Consider the following 24,756-nt stretch of genomic DNA (forward strand, 5'->3'; position numbering starts at 1 on the left):
GAACTCAAGTGTAAAGGAGAACAAAATAATTGTTACTCCAGATCGGATGCAGCACACAAAAAACAGAATAATAAAGAAAATGAAATATAAATATATAAGATAGCTCCTATACAAAGATTAATTCCATGTCTATAAAGTGATGATAGGCACAGGAGTGTCTGTATATAAGATGATTTTAACAGGAAATGGTGATGGGGTGTGGAGGTGTTGATCAGCCTTACTGCTTGGGGAAGGTAACTGTTTTTGAGTCTGGTGGTTTGGGCATGGATGCTATGTAGCCTTCTCACTAATGGGAATGGTAAGAGTCTGTGAGCAGGGCGGGTTTGATCCTTCATGATGTCAACAGCCCCTTTCTGCACTGTTCTGTATATATGTTCTTGATAGAGTAGGTTGATGCTAGTGATGCAGTAGACAGTTTTGATTACCTGTTGTAGAGCCTTCCAGTCCACCACAGTGTTGTTCTGTACCACGCTGTGATGCAGCATGTTAAGATGTTCTCTACAGCGCATCTGTAGAAAGATGTGAATATTGACATGCATTGTTCAGATCTCTTCAACCTCCTCAGAAAGTAGAGGTGTTGGTGAGCTTTCCTGACTGTAGGATGTGCTCCGGGACTATGAGCAAGATGTGCACTCCCAGGAGTTTGAAACTGCTCGGGATTTTCATTGCTGTGGCTCTGATGCAAAGAGGGTTGTGAGTGGAGCAAGTTCTCCTGAAATCGATAACCATCTCCTTTGTCTTGTTGACATTGAGAAGGAGGTTATTTGCCTGGCAGCAGGCATCGAGCCCTTCTACTGCCTCTCTGTAGGCTACTTTTTCATTGTTGGTGATAAGCCCCACCACTGTTGTGTCATCAGCGAACTTGACAATGTGATTACTTGGGTGTTTGGCCATGTGTGAGCAGAGTGTGTGGCAGTAGGCTCAGCACACAGCCCTGGGGACAACTGTTTTGAGGATGATGGGGAGGAGCCTGTGCTTGATTTCTTGGTGTGGCAGGGCCAGTTGCATGACAGATGCTATGGCATCTGATGTAGAATAGTTCTGTTGGTAAGCACATTGGTTAGTGATACTTCAAGCATCAAAAGAGCGGCTTCATTGGTAGAGTCAACGTTGTTTTTCCTTGTGTAGTCAGTGATGCCCTTGATCCACAGCCACATTTGCTGGGGATCATTATCAGATGGATATTCCTGAATTTTTTGTGCACAGGTGGCCTTTGCCCACTTGATGCCTCAGATGAGGTGTCTTCTGGCTATTATGAGAACTGTTCTGTCTCTAGGCTTGAAGGCAGCATCCTGGGCTTTTAGTACGGAGTGCAGCTCGGCATTCAGTTAGGGCTTCTGGTTGGGCTGCGAGATGACTGTTCTTGAGGTAACAATGCACTGACATTCCCCTGAAGTATCTCACATTTCACCCTAAACCTATGACCTCTAGTTCTAGTCTCACCCAACCTGAGAGGAATTGCCAAAACTACTCTAGGTTAAACTGGATGAAAGCACATTAACCTAAATTAAATGAATGGGGAAAATGTTAACTGCCAAGAAGAAGATAAACAATGTTTATTTTTAAATTTCAATTAATTGCTTACCTGCTTTTAAATTGTTTTTTTAATTGTGCATGTACATTTGTGTTGTTTGTGATTATGTGTGATTGAGTATGAACGTGTGTGCTCTCACGTGTCTATTTGTGAGTGATTATTTTGACTGAACAGATCAAAGGCAAAGACATTAACAAGCATTTAATTTGAGCAAAGCATTGACAACTGTTGAAATGGAACCTGGCCAGGGTAGGGAGGTGGGTGGGGCCCCACCACTTCCCAAAGCTATTCTGTGAGTGCAGTCGACTGCTTGTGATGAGATAGTCACATGTAATATTTAACCAAACTGAAGAACTCGGAAGCAGGCTGCCTACTTCCGAGAACTGGAGGCCATTCTGGAGAAGTAGTGTGCCGGCTGGTGTCCTGGAACAAATGAGGATCTTTCCTAAGAAACTGCATCACCTCCTACTGGATACCACAGAATCAAGGACAGTTTCTACCCTGCTTTTATTAAATGACTCCTTGGTACGATTAGATGGACTCTTAACCTCACAGTCTACCTTGTTATAATCTTGTGCTTTATTGAGTGGCTACACTGCATTTTCTCTATCGCTGTTACACTTAATACTGCATTCTGTTAATGTTTTACCTTGTTCTACCTAATGCATTGTGCAGTCTGTATGAACAGTATGCAAGACAAGCTATTCACTGTACAGTCGGCCCTCCTTATCCATGAGGGATTGGTGCTGGGACCTCCTGCGGATACCAATAAACACGGATGCTCAAGTGCCTTATATAAAATGGCATAGTATTTTCATATAACCTACGCGCATCCTCCCGTATACTTTAAATCATCTCTAGATTACTTACAATACCTAATACAATGTAAATGCTATGTAAATAGTTGTTATACTGTAATGTTTAGGGAATATTGACGAGAAAAAACTATGTGTTCCTCTCGCTCACAACACAATCAACGAACGAACGAGATGCGAGGCAAACAATGATCAAACAACAAGTAAGACTTGTAATAACTGTACAGTAGTTGTTACACTGTCTTGTTTAGGGAATAAGGACGTGTTGGAGGAGGCTCAATAATACTAAAGTCAGGAACTGGAGGTTGAGGGCTGAGGATCTTCAAGCGTTGAACATTGAGACTTCAGAATTGCAGATGCTTTAGTTAGAAACATTGTTATAGGAAGTTGTCTCTTCATTTGCTTTGCATCATCAAACAAATCTTGCAGTGGTTGTAGGCATGTTGTTATCCCTCGGGTGACACTGAGGCTTCGTTCAATCGAAGGATCGTAGTTGAGGATCATATCCTTTAACACTTGCGCCTGTTGGAAAACTGCTGCAATTTTTTCAAGTGTCCAAATTGATGGCTCTGCCTCTAAATCTTCTTCTTCATTATCATCATCATCTTCTGTAGAAGATTTCAGCAGATCTTCGAGTTCCTCATTGGTAAGGGTTTCTCTATGCTCTTCTATGTGTTGCTTGACGTTGTCTTCGATCATATCAGAGAAGCCTTCCCTTGCAACATTCAAGATATCCCTGACTTCTGCATCAATAGTGGGGAAGCCCCTGAAATCATTGACTGTCTCACTCCACAGTGGGTTCCACGTGCATTGACTATCTTGGGCTTTAAGGCATCTACAACCCTTCAATAAGCACAATTGCATCTGCAGTTGTGAATTTCTTCCATAAATGCATGATGCTGCAGTCAGGGTCAGCATCAAGGGCAGCACGAATCCTGAAGGTTTCATCACAATTGAAGACTTGCTCTGGAAGGTAGCCTTTCTCTTCTATAAGTTTCTTGAGCTCCTCATGATTCTCCCATGACCTTTACGTTCTTGAGGCTGTAGCTCTTTACATAGCCAGCCAGCCAACCCTTACTAGCCTTAAACTCTTTTCTCTCGCTCTCATCAATCCCGTCACAGTAGTGCTCATAGAGACTAAGAGCTTTTTCACATATAATTTTGCCATTGACAGGGATATGCTTCTGTGACATAGTGCTTTCCCCTTAGATTTCTTCTTCACCTCTCCTGCCTATCCCTTCCCTGCTTCCCCTCCCCACTCCTTGATCTTTTTTCTGTTTGGTTTCCACCCTCCTCCCACCTTCCTTATCGGGCCCCTGCCCCCTCCTTCTTTAGTCCTGACGAAGGGTCTCGATCCGAAACTTTGACTGCTTCTTTCAACGGATGCTGCCCGACCTACTGAGTTCATCCAGCTTTTTTGTACATCTTGATTTGACCACAGCATCTGCAGTGTACTTTGTGTTTTCTCGATTCACGGTTGGTTGAATTCACGCATGCAGAACTTGCGGATAAGGAGGGCCAAATGTATAATAATGAACAAATACCAATTCTAATTTCAATTTGAGCTGAGCCCCTTTGGTCAAAACTGATCCCCTTACTGTTAAAAAGGAAACTGATATTTTGCCATTGCCCATCCGACTTTGGTGACCAATTGTTATTGTGGTTCCCTGTGAGTTCAGTGTGATTTACTCTGTGAAAGTCTTCAACAGTAAAGTGATTTTGCAGCTCCTGTGTTTATGAAAGGTGCCATATAAGAGAAAGCACCTGAAAATTCCACTCTGAACACAACATTTTTGTGTGCTATATGAAGGAATTTAATCAAGAACTTCATTGTGTAGGTTGTTTTGGTGTCACTTGCACAAAATTCATTCATGCTTTTCTCTCTTCATGAAGTAATGAAGTAGCCCTTCTCTAGACCTCTATCACCCACTTACGGCTTCCTTAAAATAGACTAACATAACCTGGTGTGTAGTTTAAAAAATGGCACATGATCCTTCTGGAAGTAAGCTCCTAATATTATTTACTTACCTTTATTTTCACTACTCAAGTATATAGAACTTCCAGCCAACTGCCGACTCACCCAACCCAAACAGCGAAGTCCTGACATTTTTAAACCCTTCTCCTACCCTCCCCACACACATACAATCCACTGAAGCTTTGACATTCCCTATGCACCTATCCAAACCATGAATTACAAACTGGAACCTTATTGCAAACTCAGCCATGGTGGACATAATTCTGGAATGAGCTTATTTAAATTCCCAGATTTCCTTGGGCCTAGTGTGCAATGAAATACAACTGGATTCCGCACTTAGATAAAACGCATGCTGGCTGTGCACATGCACACCTCCAGTTTACTGGTGGTGACAGCCGCATTATATTTTATATTATTGTATTTATTATTATATTTTACTTCAACCACTGGCTATCAATGTTCTTTTAATTTATAATGACCAGCATAATTTCTTATAGTTTTTCCCAGTGACACCAATGGGTGCACACTGAATAATTTCTTCAATTAAAATAGTATAAATAAACCAGACATATCGCAAACTCCACGTTCTTGGCATCATCTGCAACAGAAACTGGAAAGGGAAATGTGATTATGTACGATCGTGAAGTATACTTAACATGCCATCGAGGTAGGGAGTGACAACCTTTTGTGCGCAATTTAAATTCCTCTGTGTGCCTGTACCAAAAGATGTTTGTGTGCACACACCTCAATAGAGAACATTGCTGGCTATCCTTCACTTACCAGCAGAGATCACAAGGAATGTATCTGCAAAAGAAAACCTGGCTTCGCATGCTCCTTTCTGGTTTGTTTGGAGACTTTGGTAGTTGGGAGAATAGGTAAAAGTTGCAGGTGAGTCTTGAGGAGCTGGAGGCAGTCTTGTGAGGGGAGGAGGAAAGGGAGTCACTGTTGAGGCCAGTATTAATGACTTTCTACTGAAACCAACCTCATCCAGGTTCCCCCCCCCCCCCTTTACAAAGGTAGAGCGTTCCTATGAAACCTTTCTTAAGCCGGAATGGCATAAAGTGAAGAACCATTAATTTATATGGGGAAAATTTTTGTAAAAGTGAAAATCCTCTTTGTAATGTGAAAACAGGTTACTAATGTAGGTCCTTTGTAAAAGCGAAGTGGCGTAAAGCGAACATTCTTAAAGCGGGGGACACCTGTACTTGTAAATGTACTTGAGAACTTCTAAGGTGTGATGACATCACCACTCATTGGCAAAGTTGACAGGACAATTGAAGAAGCTTAGAAATTACATTCTTGAATAGAAAAGTACAGAGATTCTACTCAACCCAGCAGGACAGAATTTCTCTCTATCTAACTTAATACTTGTTGGACATATTTTTGAAGAACTAATTCAATACACAGCTGCGGTAAAATGTAATTTCAGTACCAAACTACAATTGTCCTCAATATCCATGGGCTCAAAGGATTTGTATTTGTTTTCCCAGGAACCTACTGTAAACTAGAGTTGATATGAGAGATGGAGTGTAACTTCCTACTGTAAATAAAGACTTCTCCCACCCTCCCTTTGATGAAACAGTCAGAGCTTTGTGCCTGAAAATGATTTTGATACTAGCTACAAGTTTGCTCATGACTGTTGATCTGTGCCTCATAAAGAGAGCCACTGCCTTCAGGTGAGTCAGAAGAAGGTGGCAGAAAAAAGTGGAGGAGAGGAAGAAAGTGAGTTTTTTGAAAGGTTGTTCCCCCCCCCTCGCACTCCCCCTTTTATTCCATCATGCCTAATAGCACATAACCAGTAACTACACACAGTACCTCTTTATTAGGTACACCTGCGCATTTGCTCGTTAATATCAATATCTAATCAGCCAATCAGGTGACAGCAACTCAAAGTATAAAAGCATGCAAACACGGCCAAAAGGTTCAGTTGTTGTTCTGACCTAACTAGCATCAGAATAGGGAATAGTGAAAACCTGTGATTTAGACCATGGAATAATTGTTGTGCCAGACAGGGTGGTTTAAGTATCTCAGAAACTGCTGATCTCCTGGATTTTCACACACACCAGTCTCTCAAGTTTATAAAGAAAAGTGTGATAACTAAAAGGAAACATCCAGTAAGCAGTGATTCTGTGGGTAGAAAATTGTTAATGAGAAAGATCAGAGGAGAACGGCCAGACTGGTTCAAGCTGACAAGAAGACAACAGTGACTCAAAGAACAAAGAACCATGTGTTACAATAGTGGTGTGCAGAAAGGCATATCTGAACACACAACACGTGAACTCTCGAAGTGGATGGGCTACAGCAGCAGAAGACCATGAGCAAACAGTGGTTACTTTATTGGTACAAGAGATCCCTAATAAAGTGGCTATTGGGTGTATTGTTTAAGCAGTGAGTCTATGATTGTAAATATTTTGAAATGATTTTAGTGTTTTTCGGCTATTTCATTGCTTATTATTTTGTTTTCCTTTAATACGTCTTGGCAGCTGAAACAGACAAAAAGAAAATCATAAAATCTGTACTAAGTACTTGGCATTGATTCTTCTTTGAGCAATGTAAATGTGCCAGGTATGCAATTAGCATTTAATTTTATTCCTGGGTGATGTGGGTGATGCAAAGGTTGGGTCTGAGTCTACAAATGGAATTTTGTCATATGAGCCAATTGTCAATCATCCTATTGCAATCATTTTTGTAAAATGTATATTTACTGTCACTACCCTTACAGAGGAAAAAGAACCATGTGTGCAATTACTTTTCTGCTTCTCATCCTCTGCACTTTATTCCTTCAGGAACATGAATGGAGAAATGCTTCCAGCTATATTCCCTCTGAGGAAACCCTGGAGAAACATTCCTTTATTTTCCCCTCACTCTAACAGGGTCAATGGAGATATCTTTTCCCTCTGCATATCTCATCAGGAAGGTCAAATATGATCTGACATGTTTCCCGTCTGGGTGTAAATGCGTTCATTTAATACTGAAAGTTAATGGATTTCATTATTTTGTCATTAAAATTTAAAGCAAAATTAGCCTCTTATTGCCTTGAGAATACATAACCTTGGCTCACATGCTATTTATATCTAATCATTACTTACATTCATGAAGGATTTTATTACTATGTGAGCTCTCCCAAAGGATATGTTAAATCATTCCTGTGTTGAATACATGTCCTGCATTTCTAGAGAGCTTGTCTGCTAATTCAATTCTGAGCTGGAAATAGCTGCTGATTTCTATTTAGGCAGAACATCCAGGCCCACACAGTACACCTGCAAAGTTCACAGTCGCATGCCAACCTTTACCGGCCCTGGAAACCTCCTTTGACCTTTTAGATGCCAAGACCTTCTGTCTTTTGTTACATCAGGAAAGTAATAAAAATTACTGTTGATGAGAATACGTGCATTGCCACATGGTAACCTAGCAAGTCTATCCCATATTTCTACCCCAGAGTTAGCAGATGTCACTGATGTAGAGGCTGGCATCGTGTGGTTGGTTTTGTATCCTGTGGGAGGTATGGAAGTATTGACCAATCCCCCCAGACAAGATTGGGATTGATATCCAAAAATCCCTGAAAGTGCATCCAAATAAATGTACGCACAGGCACTGCAAATTCCATCAAAACTACAATGGTTTAACAAAACTCGGATAATTCACTGCTAACACTTGTGTACAATAGCCACATGGACAAGTTACTCCCAGAACACAACAGAGACCTACGACCCTGTATCCCAGAGCGCAGTCAGGTTTTCCACAGGGGAGGAGACCAGGGTGATGTTAGGATGGGTAAAGTGGGAAATATGCACATATGTCGTATCAGTAATCTGCCTCTTTGCTATGTTAATGACAAAGGACCTGGAGAGATTGGATTAAATTTATGCACACTGCACTGGGTAAATTGAGTCTCAGAGCAATTAAGGAGAGCAGAGTAGGACTAAGATCAGAAAATAAATTTACTAATCTGTATTGCAGGCAGAAAAGCTGAATTTAATTTATGACCCTGCATTGTATATCATCACATTACCCTAAATCCCTTCCATAGGGCTTTCTTTGGCTCTTGTACAAAAAAAGATGTAAAGCTATATGAGGTCTCCATAAGTGGAGATATAAATCTATGAATTGTAACTATATATTGCTTTTACCATGCAGGTAACAAAAATTCACTTCTGAAATTATGATATTAACCCTCCCAGAACCAAACTGCATTTCTTTTACCTAATGAAATGTATTTGATTTACACTAATTTACGTTCTCCTTTTGGTATGAAGGAGCCACCAAAATATTAAGGAATATAATTTTCCACTGATAGAACAGTACTAAATATATTTGTTCAAAATTTGTTGGTCCTTGAAGTTTGCATCATAGTTGGAGTATTTGATAGGAAGGTTTAATTTAGCCACATTAAGCAAACATACAATATTTGAAAGCTATAAGAACCTGTTTTAGAAATCCTAAGACAGACTTTGGCAGTGGGATGGTCCAAGTTGGACAATACAGGCAGCTTAAGGGTTCTTTCCATGAGAACTGTTTGTAAACTGATTTCTTTCTGTAAGTAAGAACAATTTCAAAGGGAGTAGATTAACATGAACATGCGTTTGATATCTTCCTTGTATTGTTACAATGGAACAGAATCAGAATGTCCAACGTGCTTTGGCTTGTTTTGAGGTCTTAGAGTATTAATGGATATGTTGTCTGATGGAACAAAGATAAATAGCAGAGGCTGGCCTTGCCAGTTTCTGAAGCAAATCTCTTAAGTGGTCTCCCGCTGTGAACTGGCTACAGCATTCTTAAAGATAATGCATCTGTTGATTACTGTGGGAAGGTTCCATGCAAACCTTTTTTAGAAGACTGTCTTTTGATTGAACTACCTGCTAGCCCTATTCCATAACTTCTGAAGATGTTTGCATTTGCTCGCCATAGCAACTGCTCTGCCCTTGACCCCTGGAAACTGCAGAGAATTGTAGGCACAGCTCACCACATCACAGAAACCAGTCTACCCTCCATGGACTCTGTCTGTGCTTCCTGCTGCCTCAGTGAGGCAGCCAACATAATCAAAAATCCCACCCACACTCCACTTTTCTCCTCTCCGATCAGGCAGATGATGCAAAAGCCTGAAACCACATGCAACCAGGTTCTAGGACAGCTCCTACCCTGCCGTTATATGACTACTGAATGTTTGCCTTGTGCAATAAGATGGACTCTGGACCATACAACCCATCTCATTAAGGTCTTGTATCTTATTGTCTACTTTTTCTGCAGCTGTTACACTTCATTCCGCATCTTGTTGTTGGGTTTACCTTGTTCTACCTCAATGCATTGTGTAATGAATTGATATGTATGTATAGTATGCATGACAAACTTTACATTATAGCTCAGTACATGTTTCAATAATAAACCCATTGCATTTCTGCAACTGACTTTACTGTCTTGAAAATGGTTAACAATTATGGGAGAATTTATGTCAACTGGACTTCCATAAGTCAGGTCTTCAATAACCCAGAGAGACATTAGAGTAAATTTATAGTTTGTATTTTATTTTACCTTGCCATTATTTTGTTTCAGTAAATCTTGCAATGAGTGATATTATTTGGATATATATAAATTGAGTGCCAGCTCCTAATACCACAATGGTATATAGTCAGTGAATACCCCTTTCATTCAAAATATACTGAATATAATAAGAAAGAAAACCTCAGTCAAAAGAAAGTATAGTCCAGTATGTTTATGAAGAACAGCAATCATCTACAACTTCTGCACACACATTGCATTGGAGTACTTTCAACATCAGAGCAAGAGTTTCTATTCTTTTATGGCATACCCTTGACGTTTAAAGTGCTAAAAGTGTTCTGTCAGCATTTTTTAATATTTTAATCACTGGATTTTCTGTTATCATTTTTATCAACTCATTTCTTGCATTTTTTTCACATCATACCAGCCACAGCTGCCAACCACCAAATTATTCACTGGTCTACCTTGGAAATCCTCTCTCTAAATGTCTTCACAGCTACAGTTAAAGCGTATCAGCTATGATTAAAGTGTTCTGCTGCATCATTTCTCTATGCTCTGTTCTCCATCCCAGAGTTCCCCAAACTGGACATGCCATACCTATACCTATCCCCCAGGAAACCAGGAAACTGCTGCAGTTGTGAGCAGGAGTCCCAAGCTTCATTTTATCCCACATTGAGTTTGTGAGATTAATAGTGTCTGAATGGAAATGTTGCAAAGGCATCTGGGCACGCACTTGGAATGGCAAGGTTTTTTTTACTGAGCCTCATAAATGATGGGTTGGCACCTGGCAGAGCTATGAATACTGAGACACATACACCTCAGGGATGTTACAGTGTGAGGAATGGGAAGTGAGTGGGGCTGGCAAGTTGAACAATGACCACCCCAGCCCATTCATGTGGCTATTTATATTATCTGCAACAATGGGGACCTGGACTCGTGCAAAGAAAAGGCAACACTTATGCAGAAGGAAGTAGAGGAAATTAACGATCTGCAACTTCAAAGGAATTCTTATACATTGCAGAGGATTCCCTGAAGGACAAAATAGATGGTTTTGCTTACTAGTGCTCTAATTTATGAGGAGGAACTTGCGGTTGAACTTCTTTTCACTGTTGAGGAAAACCTGGTCTGTACATTAAGTTTAAAGGGGCCATTAAACTTTGACTATGGTTGTAAAACCATTCTAAAATTAAGAAATTTTAAACAGGCTGCATAAAATATATATTTCAATCAGTTTATGTGGTGAATAAGTAGAACAAGCATTTAAATCTGCAACAGAATTTGATTTTCATGGTTAACACAAAAGAAAGTTCACAAATACTAGTCAGAATTGACATTTGAGATCGTGGAAAGGAGTTAGTCAGTAACGATTGAGAACTCTGAGGAATGTGGAACATTAAATATTCTGATGCTAGAAATATTTTGATGTTTATTCAAGACACCAGAACCTCACCTGTGGAAACCATGAGTTGGCTAATCCGGGGATATAAATAAATGAATTTCAAGTCAAATGCTACTCCAAGTTTGCAGGTGGATGCAATGCTCAATACATGAATTTGTGGTTGTGGTCAAAGATAAATGCCTTCAGTCTTGCTTATCATGATTTGATGGAGAATTTCTACATGTCTAGAATAATGGTGAAGTGAGTCAGATGTTGTCCATGAGCATGTGGAGACTTGCGTGATTCTTTTGAATACTGATGTCTGGGTACCGTTTGAATAGGGAAGAGATGGGGGAGGTGTGGATATGGATTACTCTTTGGGGAGATGTGGTGCAGAAGTAGGAAGAGAGGCCATTGCAAGTTATTTCATGCCTTCCTTCTGAATAAAAGTTAAGCATAATCCCACCCTACTGGAGACCAGGATGGTGTCATTAACGTCAAAGGTCAGGCTGGGAATGATAAAAAAAAAACAAAATTTACAAAAAGTAAAGTAACATTTAGCCCTGAATTTCCAAAGTTTTCTTTAAAATATGTAGTTCCTGGCTTCAGTGCTTTCTAGACTTTCTATATTGCTGCCTACATTCTCCACATCTACGATCCTTCTGGTTGTGTTCACTATTCTTCTGATGACATTACCTGAGATTTTAAAAGCAAAAACAGAATAGCCGATGTTTGAGATATGGAGAAAAAACAGAAAATACTGGGAATATCAAGCAGGTATGATAGCACTTGTGATGAGAATAACCGAATTAACTTCGTAGGCCAATGATCTTTCTGCTTTCAGTTTGTAAGATGAAAAGAGGAAATCCGGTACATTTTAATGTCATGGAACTATGAGTTCACTGTATGTCAAGCAGCCTCTATGGAAAAGAATAAAGAGTTGATGTTTTGGACCAAATCCTTTCTCAGCCTGAAAAATCGACTGTTTATTCATTTCCACAGATGCTGCCTGACCTGTTGAGTTCCTCCAACATTTTGTATGCGTTGCTCTGGATTTCCAGCATCTGCAGAATCTCTGTGGCTTTCACTATCAGCCCAGGGTTAGTGCGTGAGTTAGAGGGGATTGATGATAATGTGTTACCTTGCACCTGCTGCACCTCACCTTAGTTAGTGGTAGAGTCCACTCAAAGTGTTCAGAACCTGCTGTCCTATGTCAGTAGATAGAAGACAGTGGAGCCATAAGAGCAACAGTAGTGGAAAGAGCGGATGTTTGAGCTGCTTTATGGAGTGGCAGTCAAACATGCTGCTTTATGTAGCATGACACTTTTCTTCAAGCAGACACATTCAGAAGAGCAATTATAATATAACATTAGGTAGTCTGGAAATCTTATCAGCTGACAAACTTATCTTCGAAACAGGTGTTCCAAGTTTAAGAAAGGTGAAACAGCCTTATAACAAAACACAGACCTGCATGGCAGCATGTGAAGTGTATCTGGTGACAAAGAGATAGAAAAGCTGAATTCATACCATAGTCGATAGAGAGTGATCTTGTACATTAAACTCCCTGCTAACTATATGCTCTTACATGATTATTATGTTCTGTAGGATCTGGATATATTTTTTTAAAGGATTCCATTATGCATTTGCCCAACCATACCAAAATTGATATTCTGTGGCATACAACTTAAAAGTATTTCACAGCATTCCAGTTCTGATACATCACAACTTTTTGTTATCTCAGAACCAAATTGTTGGGTCACATTAGTCATGATATCTTATTATTAAGACATGCAGAAGCAGCTGAACCTTAATAAATGTTTCAAACAAGCAATTGGTTCTTTACTAACCCATTGAGACAGGCTCAGTTTTACAATTATCATGTTTGTCAACAGTTTGGTCAGCTAGGCACCTCAGATGTACTTCCATGGTCAAACCCTTTGCCAAAAGGTCTCCAGCTTCTGTGGATGGATAATGCTGTACTGTTCATATGAAGGTAACAATAATGTTCCAATACCTTGACATATGTCCACATGTGTACATTTAAATACTCAAAGCAAATTTTCTTTTACCATTGAAATAAATATAATAGGGCAACACGGAGCATTTTTGAAGTCTGCAATGAAAGCCAACAATTATGTAAAGAATCTTACCTCACATGATTTAATGCAGTGGATTATTTCAGGGTGTGGGTACCACTTAAGTCCTGCTGTGCAAACTATAATCTGTAAAGAGAAAAGGAAATGGCCATTATCAACATTGCATTCAAACTAAGCTCTGCTATCAGTATGAAATCAGTTTTTGTTACAGGAATATCTGGATGTTTGACAATACTAATTTACTGTACCAGTATGCAAAGATAAAATAAATCATACAAATTTCTCCTTGTTTCCATAGACTAATCAACCAAACAAGATTTAAGTGATGTTGAGTAGGTTTGTAACTTCTCTGCCTAATACTATTTCGTGTTGGCCATCAGTCAATCATAGCTGAGAGAACATTTGCCTTTTTTTAATCACGAAAAGGCAAAGAGTTGAATATGATATTGAATATGAGAAAATAATAACAACTTCTTACACAACATCAGCAAGATCAAAGGAGCTGATTATAAACTTCAGAAGAAGGAAACGAGAGGTCCATGAGCCAGGCCTCATCAGAGGTGGAGAAGGTTAGCAACTTTAAAATCCTAGGTGCTATTATTTTGGGGGAACTTGGCCCAGCACATAAGTGCAATTATGAAGAAACCACAGCATTGCCTCTGCTTCCTTCAGAGTTTGTGGAGTTACAGCATGGAATCTAAAACTTTGTCCAACATCTGTAGGTGTGTAGTGGAGAGTATATTGACTGGCTGCATCACAACCTGGAATGGAAACACCAATGCCCCTGAATGGAAAATCCTACAAAAAGTAGTGGATACGGCCCAGTCCATCATGGGTAAAGCTCTCCCAACCATTGAGCACATCTACATGAAACACTGTCGCAAAAAAGCAGCATCCTTCATCATTGACCCCCCCACCCAACCCAACCACTATCCAGGACATGCTCTCTTCTCGCTGCTGCCATCAGGAAGAAGGTTTGGGAGCCTCAGGACTCACCTCACCAACTTCAGGAACAGTTACAACCCCTCAACCATCGGATCCTGAACAAACTTCACTCAATTTCACTTGCCCCATCATTGAAATGTACCCACATCTTTAAAAGACTCTTCATCTCTTGTTCTCAGTATTTATTGTTTATTTATTATTATTTCTTCTTTTTGTATTTACACAGTTCGCTGTCTTCTGCACTCTGGCTGAACATCCTAGTTGGGTGGTCTTTCATTGATTCTGTTATTATTATTCTATAGATTTAGTAAGTATGCCCATAATAAAATGAATCTGAAAGTTGTATATAGTGACATTATATGAACTTTGATAATAACATTTCCTTTGAACTTTAAATGAAAAACATTGGTTATTTCGAAATGAGTACAAGGCGACAATCTAACCAAAGGTTGCCGCTGATCTTATGTTGACAATGTTGGATAGCCAAGTGAATACTAGGAATGAAAGTAAATCAATATTGGGTCCAGAAGCAAGTTTTTACTCACTACTTGAGCTCCAAACTTGAGATTTATTAATCACAAACTAGAGAAAAGCTGCACATGCTAGAAATCCAAGCAACACACTCAAAATTCTTGAGGAACTCAGCAGGCCAGTTAGCATTAATGGAAAAGAGTAAACAGTCAACATTTCGGGCTGAGCAGTCCTGATGAAGGGTCTCGGCCTGAAACGTCGCCTGTTTACTCTTTTCTAAAGGTGCTGCCTGGCCTACTGAGTTCCTCCAGCATTTTGTGTGTGTTGCTGAGATCTATTAATTCCTGCTTTGTAACAGATAATATGGTGTGACTTTCATTTTGATTGCTATGATTGTGGAACAAGAGTGTGATTAATACCTGACATCATATTGAATTGTAGACTGGAGCCACCTTCGTATTCCCTTTGCGTAATGGTCTTAATGGATTGAATTTTAAATTAGTTTTGCAAAGTAGTTTCAAAAGTTTCACAATCAGGTAGTGGTTTTTACCTCTATCCTCAGGCCAGATGATATAGTAAATGAAATCAAAACTTAATGTACTCAGGAGGTAAAGTATCATATGTAGAGAATGACAGAATTAACATGTCACGTTGGGGGGGGGAAACACAGTACTACAGTGTCAGTGACCTGGGTTCAATTCCTCCTGCTGCCTGTAATAAGTTTGTATGTTTCTCCCGAGATCACCTGGGTTTCCTCCAGTTGCTCGGGTTTCCTCCCACATTCCAAAGACATACGGATTATTAGATTAATTACATGAGTGTAATTAAGCAGCACAGCCCCATTGGGCCAGGAGGGCCTGTTGCCGTGCTGTATCTCTACATCAGGGGTTCCCAACCCGGGGCTCATGGACTCCCTCGGTTAATGGTAAGGCTCCATGGCATAAAAGAGGTTGGGAACTCCTACCCTCAGTAAATAAGACACTGATCTTTCCCAAAAACTGGGACTCTAACAAATGAAGTACTACTTTGATGACAGAATAAGAGGAGGAGGTGAGTCCTTGGATTCAACACAGAAGACAGAGTGATACATGCTGCTAGCTAAAAGTAGGTAGTGAAAGCCAGGACTAAAAGAGCCATAAGTAGGGCAAGGCAAATGGGATCTAAAATATCAGAAAAGAAGAAAGGAAAAAAATTGGGTGCTGGGAATGTGAGACACAAGACTTGAACTACGAGGGGTGATTGATAAGTTTGCGGCCTAAGGAAGAAGGAGTCCATTTTAGAAAACCTAGCACACTTATTTTTCAACAAAGTCCCCTCCTACATTTACACACTTAGTCCAGTGGTCGTGGAGCATACGGATCTTGGACCTCCAGAAAGTGTCCCCAGCAGGGGTAATTGATAAGTTTGCGGCCTAAGGTAAGAGGAGATGAGTTATACTCCTTCTACCTTAGGCCACAAACTTACCAATCAGCCCTGATGAGTTATTAACTGATGAGCTATTAACTTCAAACTTTTTATGCATGTAACGTGAGCTGTATACACTAACTCATCTCCATCTATTGTAGGCCACGAACTTATCAAACACCCCTTGTAGACTTGTGAAAGATCATCACCTGTAAATGTTAATCTTTTCCTCTTGACAGACTTTCCTGGAACTGCTGAGGCCTACCAGGAATCTGAGTTCAGAGACTAGTTCTTAAAACCATGTTTTTAACATCACTCTTTCATTGCTGGGTATAAACATAGTAGCTTAACATACAATCATTTTACTGGTGTTTGATATTAATCATCACAGTAAAACTTGGGTTTTAATTCTATTTCCGTTGCAGAAATAAGTTGCTTCGCAATATCTTTCCCTGAAAGATGTTCTTCTTTGAATGTATAGATATTCGATTGGTAGTTGTTGAGAATCAGGTAATTGCCTAGAATTGCAACAGGATAGAGCACCTAATGTCCACAAGATGTGTGTAGTCAAATTGTAACATTGCCAGTACACGTGCTGAATCTTGAAGTGGATGTGTTATAGCAGCAGAAGACCACACTGGGTTCCACTCCTGTACCTAATAAAGTGCCCATTGAGTGTGTATGCCAATATACTATACACATGCATTATTATTATGCACATAGGACCCTTGAATACACACTCATTTGAGAATGTGTACTTTGAAATTTAGTTCCCTTTAACCTCCAATTTGAGGAGCAGAAAATGAATTCAAAAAGGTTTAGCTCGCTATATGGTTTGTTTCATTAACTGGAAACTTTGGTACAGAAATCTTTCTTTTGATGAATGACTGATTGAATGACTTCACTGCTGCATTAATTCATGTTAGCATTTAAACTCCACCTTCATTCCTACCTGACTAAATTTTTAAAAAAGCTTTCAGCGTCAAAAATGAAATTGCCCAACATAGCAATTATCAATGATCACTGAGATCAGAATCAGGTTTATTATCACTGACATCTGTCATGAAATGTGTTGTTTTGTTTGGTACAAAACATTAAAAAAAACCAAGAAGTTACAATATTAAATCGCACAAAAGCAGAATAGTGAGGTAGTGTTTAGGAGTCGAAGAATTATTTCAGAAATCTGTTGGCAGAGGGTAAGAAGCTACTCCAAAAACATAGAGTGTGTGTGAGATGTTTTAGTGGACTAAACTGCAGCTTGTTTCAATCATTCATTTTTTTTTATCAAACAGATGTAGTGTAATTTAAAACAAAATCAGAGAAAATGCTTATTTTTCTACCATGTAAATAGCTGAAGCTCTTAAGGTCAATAAAGATACAGGAGCCAAAACAGTCCTTAGGGGGAGCCCTGGACCAGAAAGAGAGTTCACTGTCAATCAAGTGTATAATCCTTCAGCTGACAGTACATGCTTCCTTCCAGAGTATTGAATGGTGGAAAGAGGATTTTCAGTATTGTAGAATTACATTTCAGGCCAGTGAAACAAACACAAAATTGTTTATGTTCTATAAACCCACTAGTGCACACTTCAAAAAACCTTAACTACAACATAAGCAGCAGGAGAATGTAGAAAAACAGAAACTGTTCAATATTCGATGACACATGCAAGTAGTCTTTGCTCAGAACAATGTGCTTCTCATTGTTTATATGTTTAGCTCCTTTCTACTTGAGTTGTTTCAAGCTTTCCTCACATTGCACCTGCTCAGTATTAAACCTATGGTTGTGACACAGACAAACTGAAATCCTGTAAACGTATTTTTGAGTATAAAAAGTGCACTTTGTTCCATGTTTGCACAAGAGTTGCAAATCAGGTAGCCGAAAAGACTGCAACAATGCACAATTACTTTTTTGCTCCTTGACGGATAACTATGAACATTAAGTGACGTTACTGAGTTTGTGAACCTGCTTACACAGAATCTGTTCAGTTTTGGACTTTTGATGATTTGCTCAATCAAATCAGCAAAATGAGGAAAAGGAGGGAAGAAAAAGGAATTGGTACTCCAGCACAATTACATAGGAGTTGATACTTTGGTAATATTTATTGGCAAATATCTAATGAAGGAGCATTTCTGGAATCCCTTGTGACACCTAATTTCTGAACAACTGATTTAATGCAGTGCATCAACTCATAAATTAAGATCTTGCAGTGTTTGGATGTAGTGTGCTGCCTAGCCACTAAATCCTACAAAAAAGTACCAAGGAATGAAAACATTGCTTTCGAAAAGAAACCGGGTAGATGGTTGCAAGAAAACAATTCCACAAGCAATCAAACAAAGTGAAAAGCGTAAGGGTTGATACTAGAATATACATGTGTTTTGACACCATGTGGGGAATAAAAAGTAGGTTTCAGTTTCAGCAAATAACTAGTTTAACAAATGTACATTTGATATGTTTATAGCTTTCCCATTAATGAATGAATCATTCTCCAGCATTGACTTGTAGACTTCAAGTGACCCACCAAACTTCAATAAAAGATCCATTTTCCCTCTCAACCCTATTTTCCTGTCTTCTCTCTCATGTCCTGACAAATCAAGAATATATACACCCAATGACCTGGCCTCCACAGCCACCTATGGCACAGATTCACCTCCCAGTGGCTAAAGAAATTCTGCCTCAACTCTGTTCTAAACGGATGTCCCTCGTTTAATGGTAGGGAACCATGGCGTAAAAAAGATTGGGAACTCCTTCTCTACACTGAGGCTGTGCCCTCAGGTCCTAGACTGCCCTGCTATAGGAAACATCCTCTCCATATCCACTCAGTATCTAAGCCTTTCAACTTTTGATAGGTTTTAGTAAAATCCTTTCTCGTTCTTTGTTCAGTGACCTCATTAACACCTATCAAATGGTGAAAGGCCTTGATAGAGTGGATGTTTCCTGTGGTGGGTGTGTCTAAGACCAGAGGACACAGCCTCAGAATGGAGGAGTGTCCTTTTAAAAAGGATTTGAGGAGGAATTTCTTTAGCCAGAGGGTGGCGAATCTGTGGAATTCTTTGTCGTGGGCAGCTGTGGAGGCCAAGTCTTTATGTATATTTAAGGCAGAAGTTGATAGATTCTTGATTGGTCAGGGCAAGACGGGATATGGGGAGAAGATGGGAGGTTGGGCCTGAGAGGTAAAATGAATCAATTTTGATGAAATGGCAGAGCAGACTTGATGGGCCAAATGGCAGTATTCTTCTCTTCTGTCTTATGGTCTTGTATTGAAATACCCCATGACTATTGTAACATTGCCCTTTTAACATTCCTTTTCTACCTCCTGTTGTAACTTGAAGCCCATATCTTGGTATTGTTCGGAAGCCTGTACATAACTCTTATCAGATGCTTTTTTATCCTTACAGATTCTAAACTCTCCCTACAAGGATTCTACATCTTTCCGATCGTATGTCACCTCTTTTCTAAGACTGATTTAATTTTTACCAACAGAGCTACCCTACCCCCTCCTTACTTGCCTGTCCTTTTGATACAATATGTATCCTTGGATGTTAAGCTCCCAACTATGATCTTTTTTTAGCCACGACTCAGTGATACTCACAGCATGAGAGTTACCAATCTCTAACTGCGCTACAAGATAATTTACTCTGTGTACTGCATGCATTCAAATATAACACCTTCAGTCCTGTGTTCATCACCCTTTTCATTTTGTTCCACTGTTACACTGCAACTCATCCCAATGACTGCAATTTTGCCCTCTCATCTGCCTGTCCTTCCTGATAGTCTCACCACACACCACACGGAATCACATTCTATACCAACTGCCCTATCCCCAGACTTCCACTCTGGTTCCCACTCCCTGCCAAATTAGTTTGAACCCTCCCTAACAGTTCCAGCAAACCTGTCCGCGTGGATACTGGTCCCCCTCAGTTTCGGGTCCTTCCCCAGAATAGATCCCAATGATCCGGAAATCTAAAACCCTGCACCAGTTCCTCAGCCATGCATTCATCTGCCAGATCATCCTTTACTTACTCTCACTGGCATATAGCACAGGCAGAAATCCACAGATGACCACCTTGGAGGTCCTGTTTTTCAGCTTTCTGCCCAACTCCCAAAATTCTCTCTTCAGGACCTCTTCCTTTTTCCTGCCTATTTCATTGGTACCAATATGCACCTAGACTTCAGGCTGCCTATCCTCCCCCTTTAGAATGCAATGGACCCAATCCGATATATCCCTGACCCTGGCATCGGGGGGGGGGGGGGGGCAACATACCATCTGGGTGTTTCTTTCACACCCATAGAATTTTGTGTCTACTCCTCTAAATATGGAATCCACAATCACTACTCCAGTTCTCTTCTGCACCTTTCCTTAGTGAGCCAGAGACCTAGTTGCTGTAGCTCCCTCGGTAGGTTGTTCCCCCCCCCCCCCCCCAAACAGTATCCAAAGTGCAAGACTTATAATTGAAGAGTACGCTGCATTGGCTATCCATTTCCTGTCCCTCACCTGACAGTCACCCATACCTCTCTCCTGCAACATAGAGGTATCTACCTCCTTGTAGCTCCTTTCTATCACTTCCTTAGTCTCCCATTTGAGCCGAACATTATTGAGCTGCATCTCAGTATACTTTGTGAAGATGTGGTTATCCAGGAAGCTCAAGATCTCACAGAATTCCCATATCTCACACAAAGAGCCCTTGTAGCCATCCTCGCTGCACTCACTATGCACAAAAAGATGAACAAAGAAGAAACTTACTTCACCCAAACCTGCTGAGCCAAAGCCTCCCCGCTCTAACACTGACTCACTCTCACAGTGGCCACTCCGCTTGTCCCTACATTATTTGTATTTGCCCTTGCTAAAGAATCGCAATTCAATTGGACCACCAGAAAAAGCCAAAAGCCCGCAAATGCTCCTTTATAAATCTCTGGGCCCAACCTAACAGTAGCTTCTGCTCTCGATTCAAATGGGCTTCTGGTAAAGTCATGGAGGTTCTTCAATAATAGAGGTTGCATTTATGAATTTGATTTTCTTCCAAAAATACCAGGTTCGTCAAGCTAGTGGACATCTCTGCAAAACAATTCCTTGCTGTTCATTGTTCCAGCCTGTAAAGCAGTGACTGAGGCAACTTGATGAAACTTGTAGTACACATATGAGTGTTCGTGTAAGTGTTATGATCTTGCATAGACTGGAGTCCTCACAATCCACTGGCATTAATTCATTGGTGACTTCCTTGCTATGTGCTCAATGTTTCTATGAATAGTTGTATTTCTGTTCTAAACTTGTGAACTAAGAATTAATACATAGGTCTTCATGTTTCTCTAATGCTGTTTTATTTCTCATTCAAAATATGTATGGAACATTTTGAACTGACTGATAAATGACAATTCTATAGTGGACTGTCAGCTCAGTTTTTTTGTGGCTGAGCTCATTTTAGACTTCCGTGCATGCTTGGTGTCTTGTCATTGAGTCCAGTATTACAGCACTGACTTTGGAAGAGAGGAACACAGATTTATATCAAGTTGGATGTAAGGCAGCCCTGCTTATTTGAAAGAATTTCTGTGCCAGCTTTGTGCTTGTGTTGATTCACTTAATTTTGCTCTGTCTTAAAATTCTAATTATTTATTAATATATATGTTAGTTTTCATTTAAGAAAAATATATATTTTATTTTTCATTTAACAGATGTTTGAATAGCTCCTTAAAAAAATTCTGATCATCAAAAACTCTCAGACCTGGCTCCACCTTTTAAAACATCTCTTGGCTATGGTGGGTAAGCTTGCCTGACATTCGACACCTAGGAAAAATAATGATTGGGAGGCTGGCAGACTGAACAGTGAGTTCAGACTAATACACACAAGGTGTTGGAGGAACTCAGCAGGCCAGGAAGCATCTATGGAAAAAAGTACAGTCGACGTTTCGGGCTGAAACCCTTCCAGCATCTGCAGATTTTCTCCTGTTTGTGAGTTCAGACTGCTTGCAGGGTCCATTATCTTCAGGAGCTTGATGCTACATAGAATCAGTGATACTGATACCTCATCAGCTAAGATACATCTAATATCTTTTGGCTCCGGGATGAACTGCATTTGCTTGTATGTTCTCGATGCATTTCCTTTTGTCTTGGAAGTAAAACACGGCATGATATTTCTCATACAGCCACTTGCGTCCGCTTGAATGCATGAAATGTATCCTTGTAATCAGCCTCTTGGGAACAAATTACCTTCTGATTTATGATATTATCATACTGTTTACCAATGTTCTAAAACTTTAAAATATATCATTTTCCTACTGAGAGTTCTTCAGAATAACTTTTAATTGCTTACTGCACTTAGGGAAGTCAGCATTGTTACAAGCAGCAATCTACTCCAAATTGTTTTGAATGTTTTCCTCTTATGATAGGTAAATAATAATCAAACCTAAAATGGTATATGCTGCAGATAAAGTCATAATCAATCTAGTGTGAGCATAAGACAACTATTGAGTTTGCTAATTTGGAAGAGTGCTGTCCAAAATTAAAAGAAAAAGTTTCCGTAGTACTATTTTAAACCAACCTTTGCCTTTGGAGGATTCATCCAGTACGTCACATCATCTGAAGTCATGTTAATTGGTAAAATCACAGGATCGGTTTGGTGTGACAAGCATGAAGTGGTACATTCCGCACCTAAAAAGAAAAGGAAATTCCACATATCTCCGTTATCTTTGAAGAAGCCTTTCAAGAATGTTGAAGGGAGGTGGGTGAGGTCAAAATATTGGACATTGTTTTGTTATATTCGCATATAAATAGTTTAAAATCTCACTGTCTGCCAGTATAAGTGTGAATGTATGTGCACTCCAATTCCGTTACACGATTTAGCATGAACAAAGTATTCAAGTGCAGAAGTATCACACTAGTGATAAATAAAAATCTTTCCAGGTACATGCTGGAAAGATTCTGAGCAGGAAGAATACAGAAGGCATTGATTGCATTTGTTTTTCATGTTATGTTATTCAAGTCAAAGTGTACTGTATGGAAAAGCTATGTTTATTTCTTTGTATGAAATGAATAATATTGATTGACTTAGGCAATAGCTTAGCGATGAGGCTATCAGCAGCTCAATCAGAACATGGTTCACTTTAATAATGTTCCTATTAAATCTGATCCCTGTTTAAAACCTTACTCATTACTTGAGCATTTTGTTACAAACTTGAATTTTGTATTTACTGAAGGTAAACATTTCACAGCATGCAATGTTCAGAGGAACAGTTATCAACCTCGGCAACATCCTGTTTTCAATTTTGCCTGTTAGTTCAGCACCTTTAAAACTGTCCAGTTCAGTAACCCACTCAACTCTTTGGCACTGAATACAGATGTAACATTCAGGAAACACAAGCATTCTGCATAAGCGTACAGAAAATATTCATTCTATGTCTATTTGTTTGAGGAAATAACAAGCAGTGTAGACAGAGGAGAATCAGTGGTCATTGTGTACTTGGATTTTCAGAAGGCCTTTGCCTTTGATAAGGTGCCATACATGAGGCTGCCTAACAAGATAAGATCCCATGGTATTACAGGAAAGAAACTAGTATGGACAGAGGATTGTGTGATTAGCAGGAGGCAAAGTGTGGGATAAAGGGAGCCTGTTCTGGTTGGTTAGTGGTAATCAGCAGGGGTTGGTGCTAGTAAAGCTTCTTTTTATGTTATATGTCAATGATTTGGATGCTAGAATCGATGGCTTTGTGGCCGGATTTGTGGATGATACAAATATAGGTGGAGGGGCAGGTAGTGTTGAGGAAGTAGGGAAGCTGCAGAAGGGCTCAGGCAGATTAGGAGAATGGGCAAAGTAGTTGTAGATGCAATACAGTGTCAGGAAGTGTATGATCATGCACTTTGATAGAAGGAACAAAAGCGTAGACTGTTTTCTAAATGGGCAGAGATTTCAAAAATCCAAGGTGCAAAGGGACTTGGGAATCCTCATGCAGGATTCCCTGAAGGTTAAGTTGCAGCTTGAGTCAGTGGTAAGGAAGGCAAAGGACTAGAATATAAAAGCAAGGATGTAGTGCTGCATCTTTGTAAGGCATTGGTGAGGTCTCACTTAGAGTATAGTGAGCAGTTTTGGGTTCCTTGTCTCAGAAGGGATATGCTGACTTTGGAGAAGTTTCAGAGGAGAGTCACAAGAATGATTCCAGGACTGGAAGGGTTATTTGAGGAGTATTTGATGGCTCTGTGCCTGAACTTTCGGAAATTTAGAAGAATGTGGGGGGGGGGGGGATCTCACTGAAATCTATCAATGGGTTGGCACGGTAGTCTAGTGGTTTACATAACGCTTTATAGTACAGGTGACCCAAGTTCAATTCTGGCACAGTCTGTAAGGAGTTTGTACTTTCTCCTCATGATCGTGTGTGTTTCCTCCCATAGTCCAAAGATGTACTGGTTGGCAAGTTAATTGGTCATTATACATTGTCCTGTGATTAGGCTTTGATTAAAGGGCTGGATAGGCCTATTCCATGGTATGTCTGAATAAATAAATAAATGTTGAAAGGCCTAGATAAAGTGGAAGTTTCCTGAAGTAGGGGAAGTTTAGGACCAGAGGGCACAGCTTTAGCACAGAGGGGCATCCATTTAGAATGGAGATGAGAAGGAACTTCTTTAGCCAAAGGGTGGTGAATCTATGGAATTAGTTGC

General features: G+C 39.9%; 1 protein-coding gene across 5 annotated transcripts in view; it reads right to left on the reverse strand.

Annotated features, from left to right (window-relative positions):
- The window catches only part of LOC140731040 (pappalysin-1-like), a 362,759-nt gene that overhangs the window by 80,386 nt on the left and 257,617 nt on the right, over nucleotides 1–24,756 (reverse strand). For all 5 annotated transcript variants that reach the window (XM_073052237.1, XM_073052236.1, XM_073052240.1 and 2 more), the window contains exons 19-20: nucleotides 22,646–22,755; nucleotides 13,349–13,420 (exon numbers count right to left, since the gene is read on the reverse strand). In XM_073052237.1, coding sequence (XP_072908338.1) covers nucleotides 13,349–13,420; nucleotides 22,646–22,755 — 182 coding nt within the window. The remainder of the gene's footprint in view (nucleotides 1–13,348; nucleotides 13,421–22,645; nucleotides 22,756–24,756) is intronic.

The sequence above is a fragment of the Hemitrygon akajei genome, chromosome 7 (assembly GCF_048418815.1).
Source record: "Hemitrygon akajei chromosome 7, sHemAka1.3, whole genome shotgun sequence".
Classification (NCBI taxonomy): domain Eukaryota; kingdom Metazoa; phylum Chordata; class Chondrichthyes; order Myliobatiformes; family Dasyatidae; genus Hemitrygon; species Hemitrygon akajei.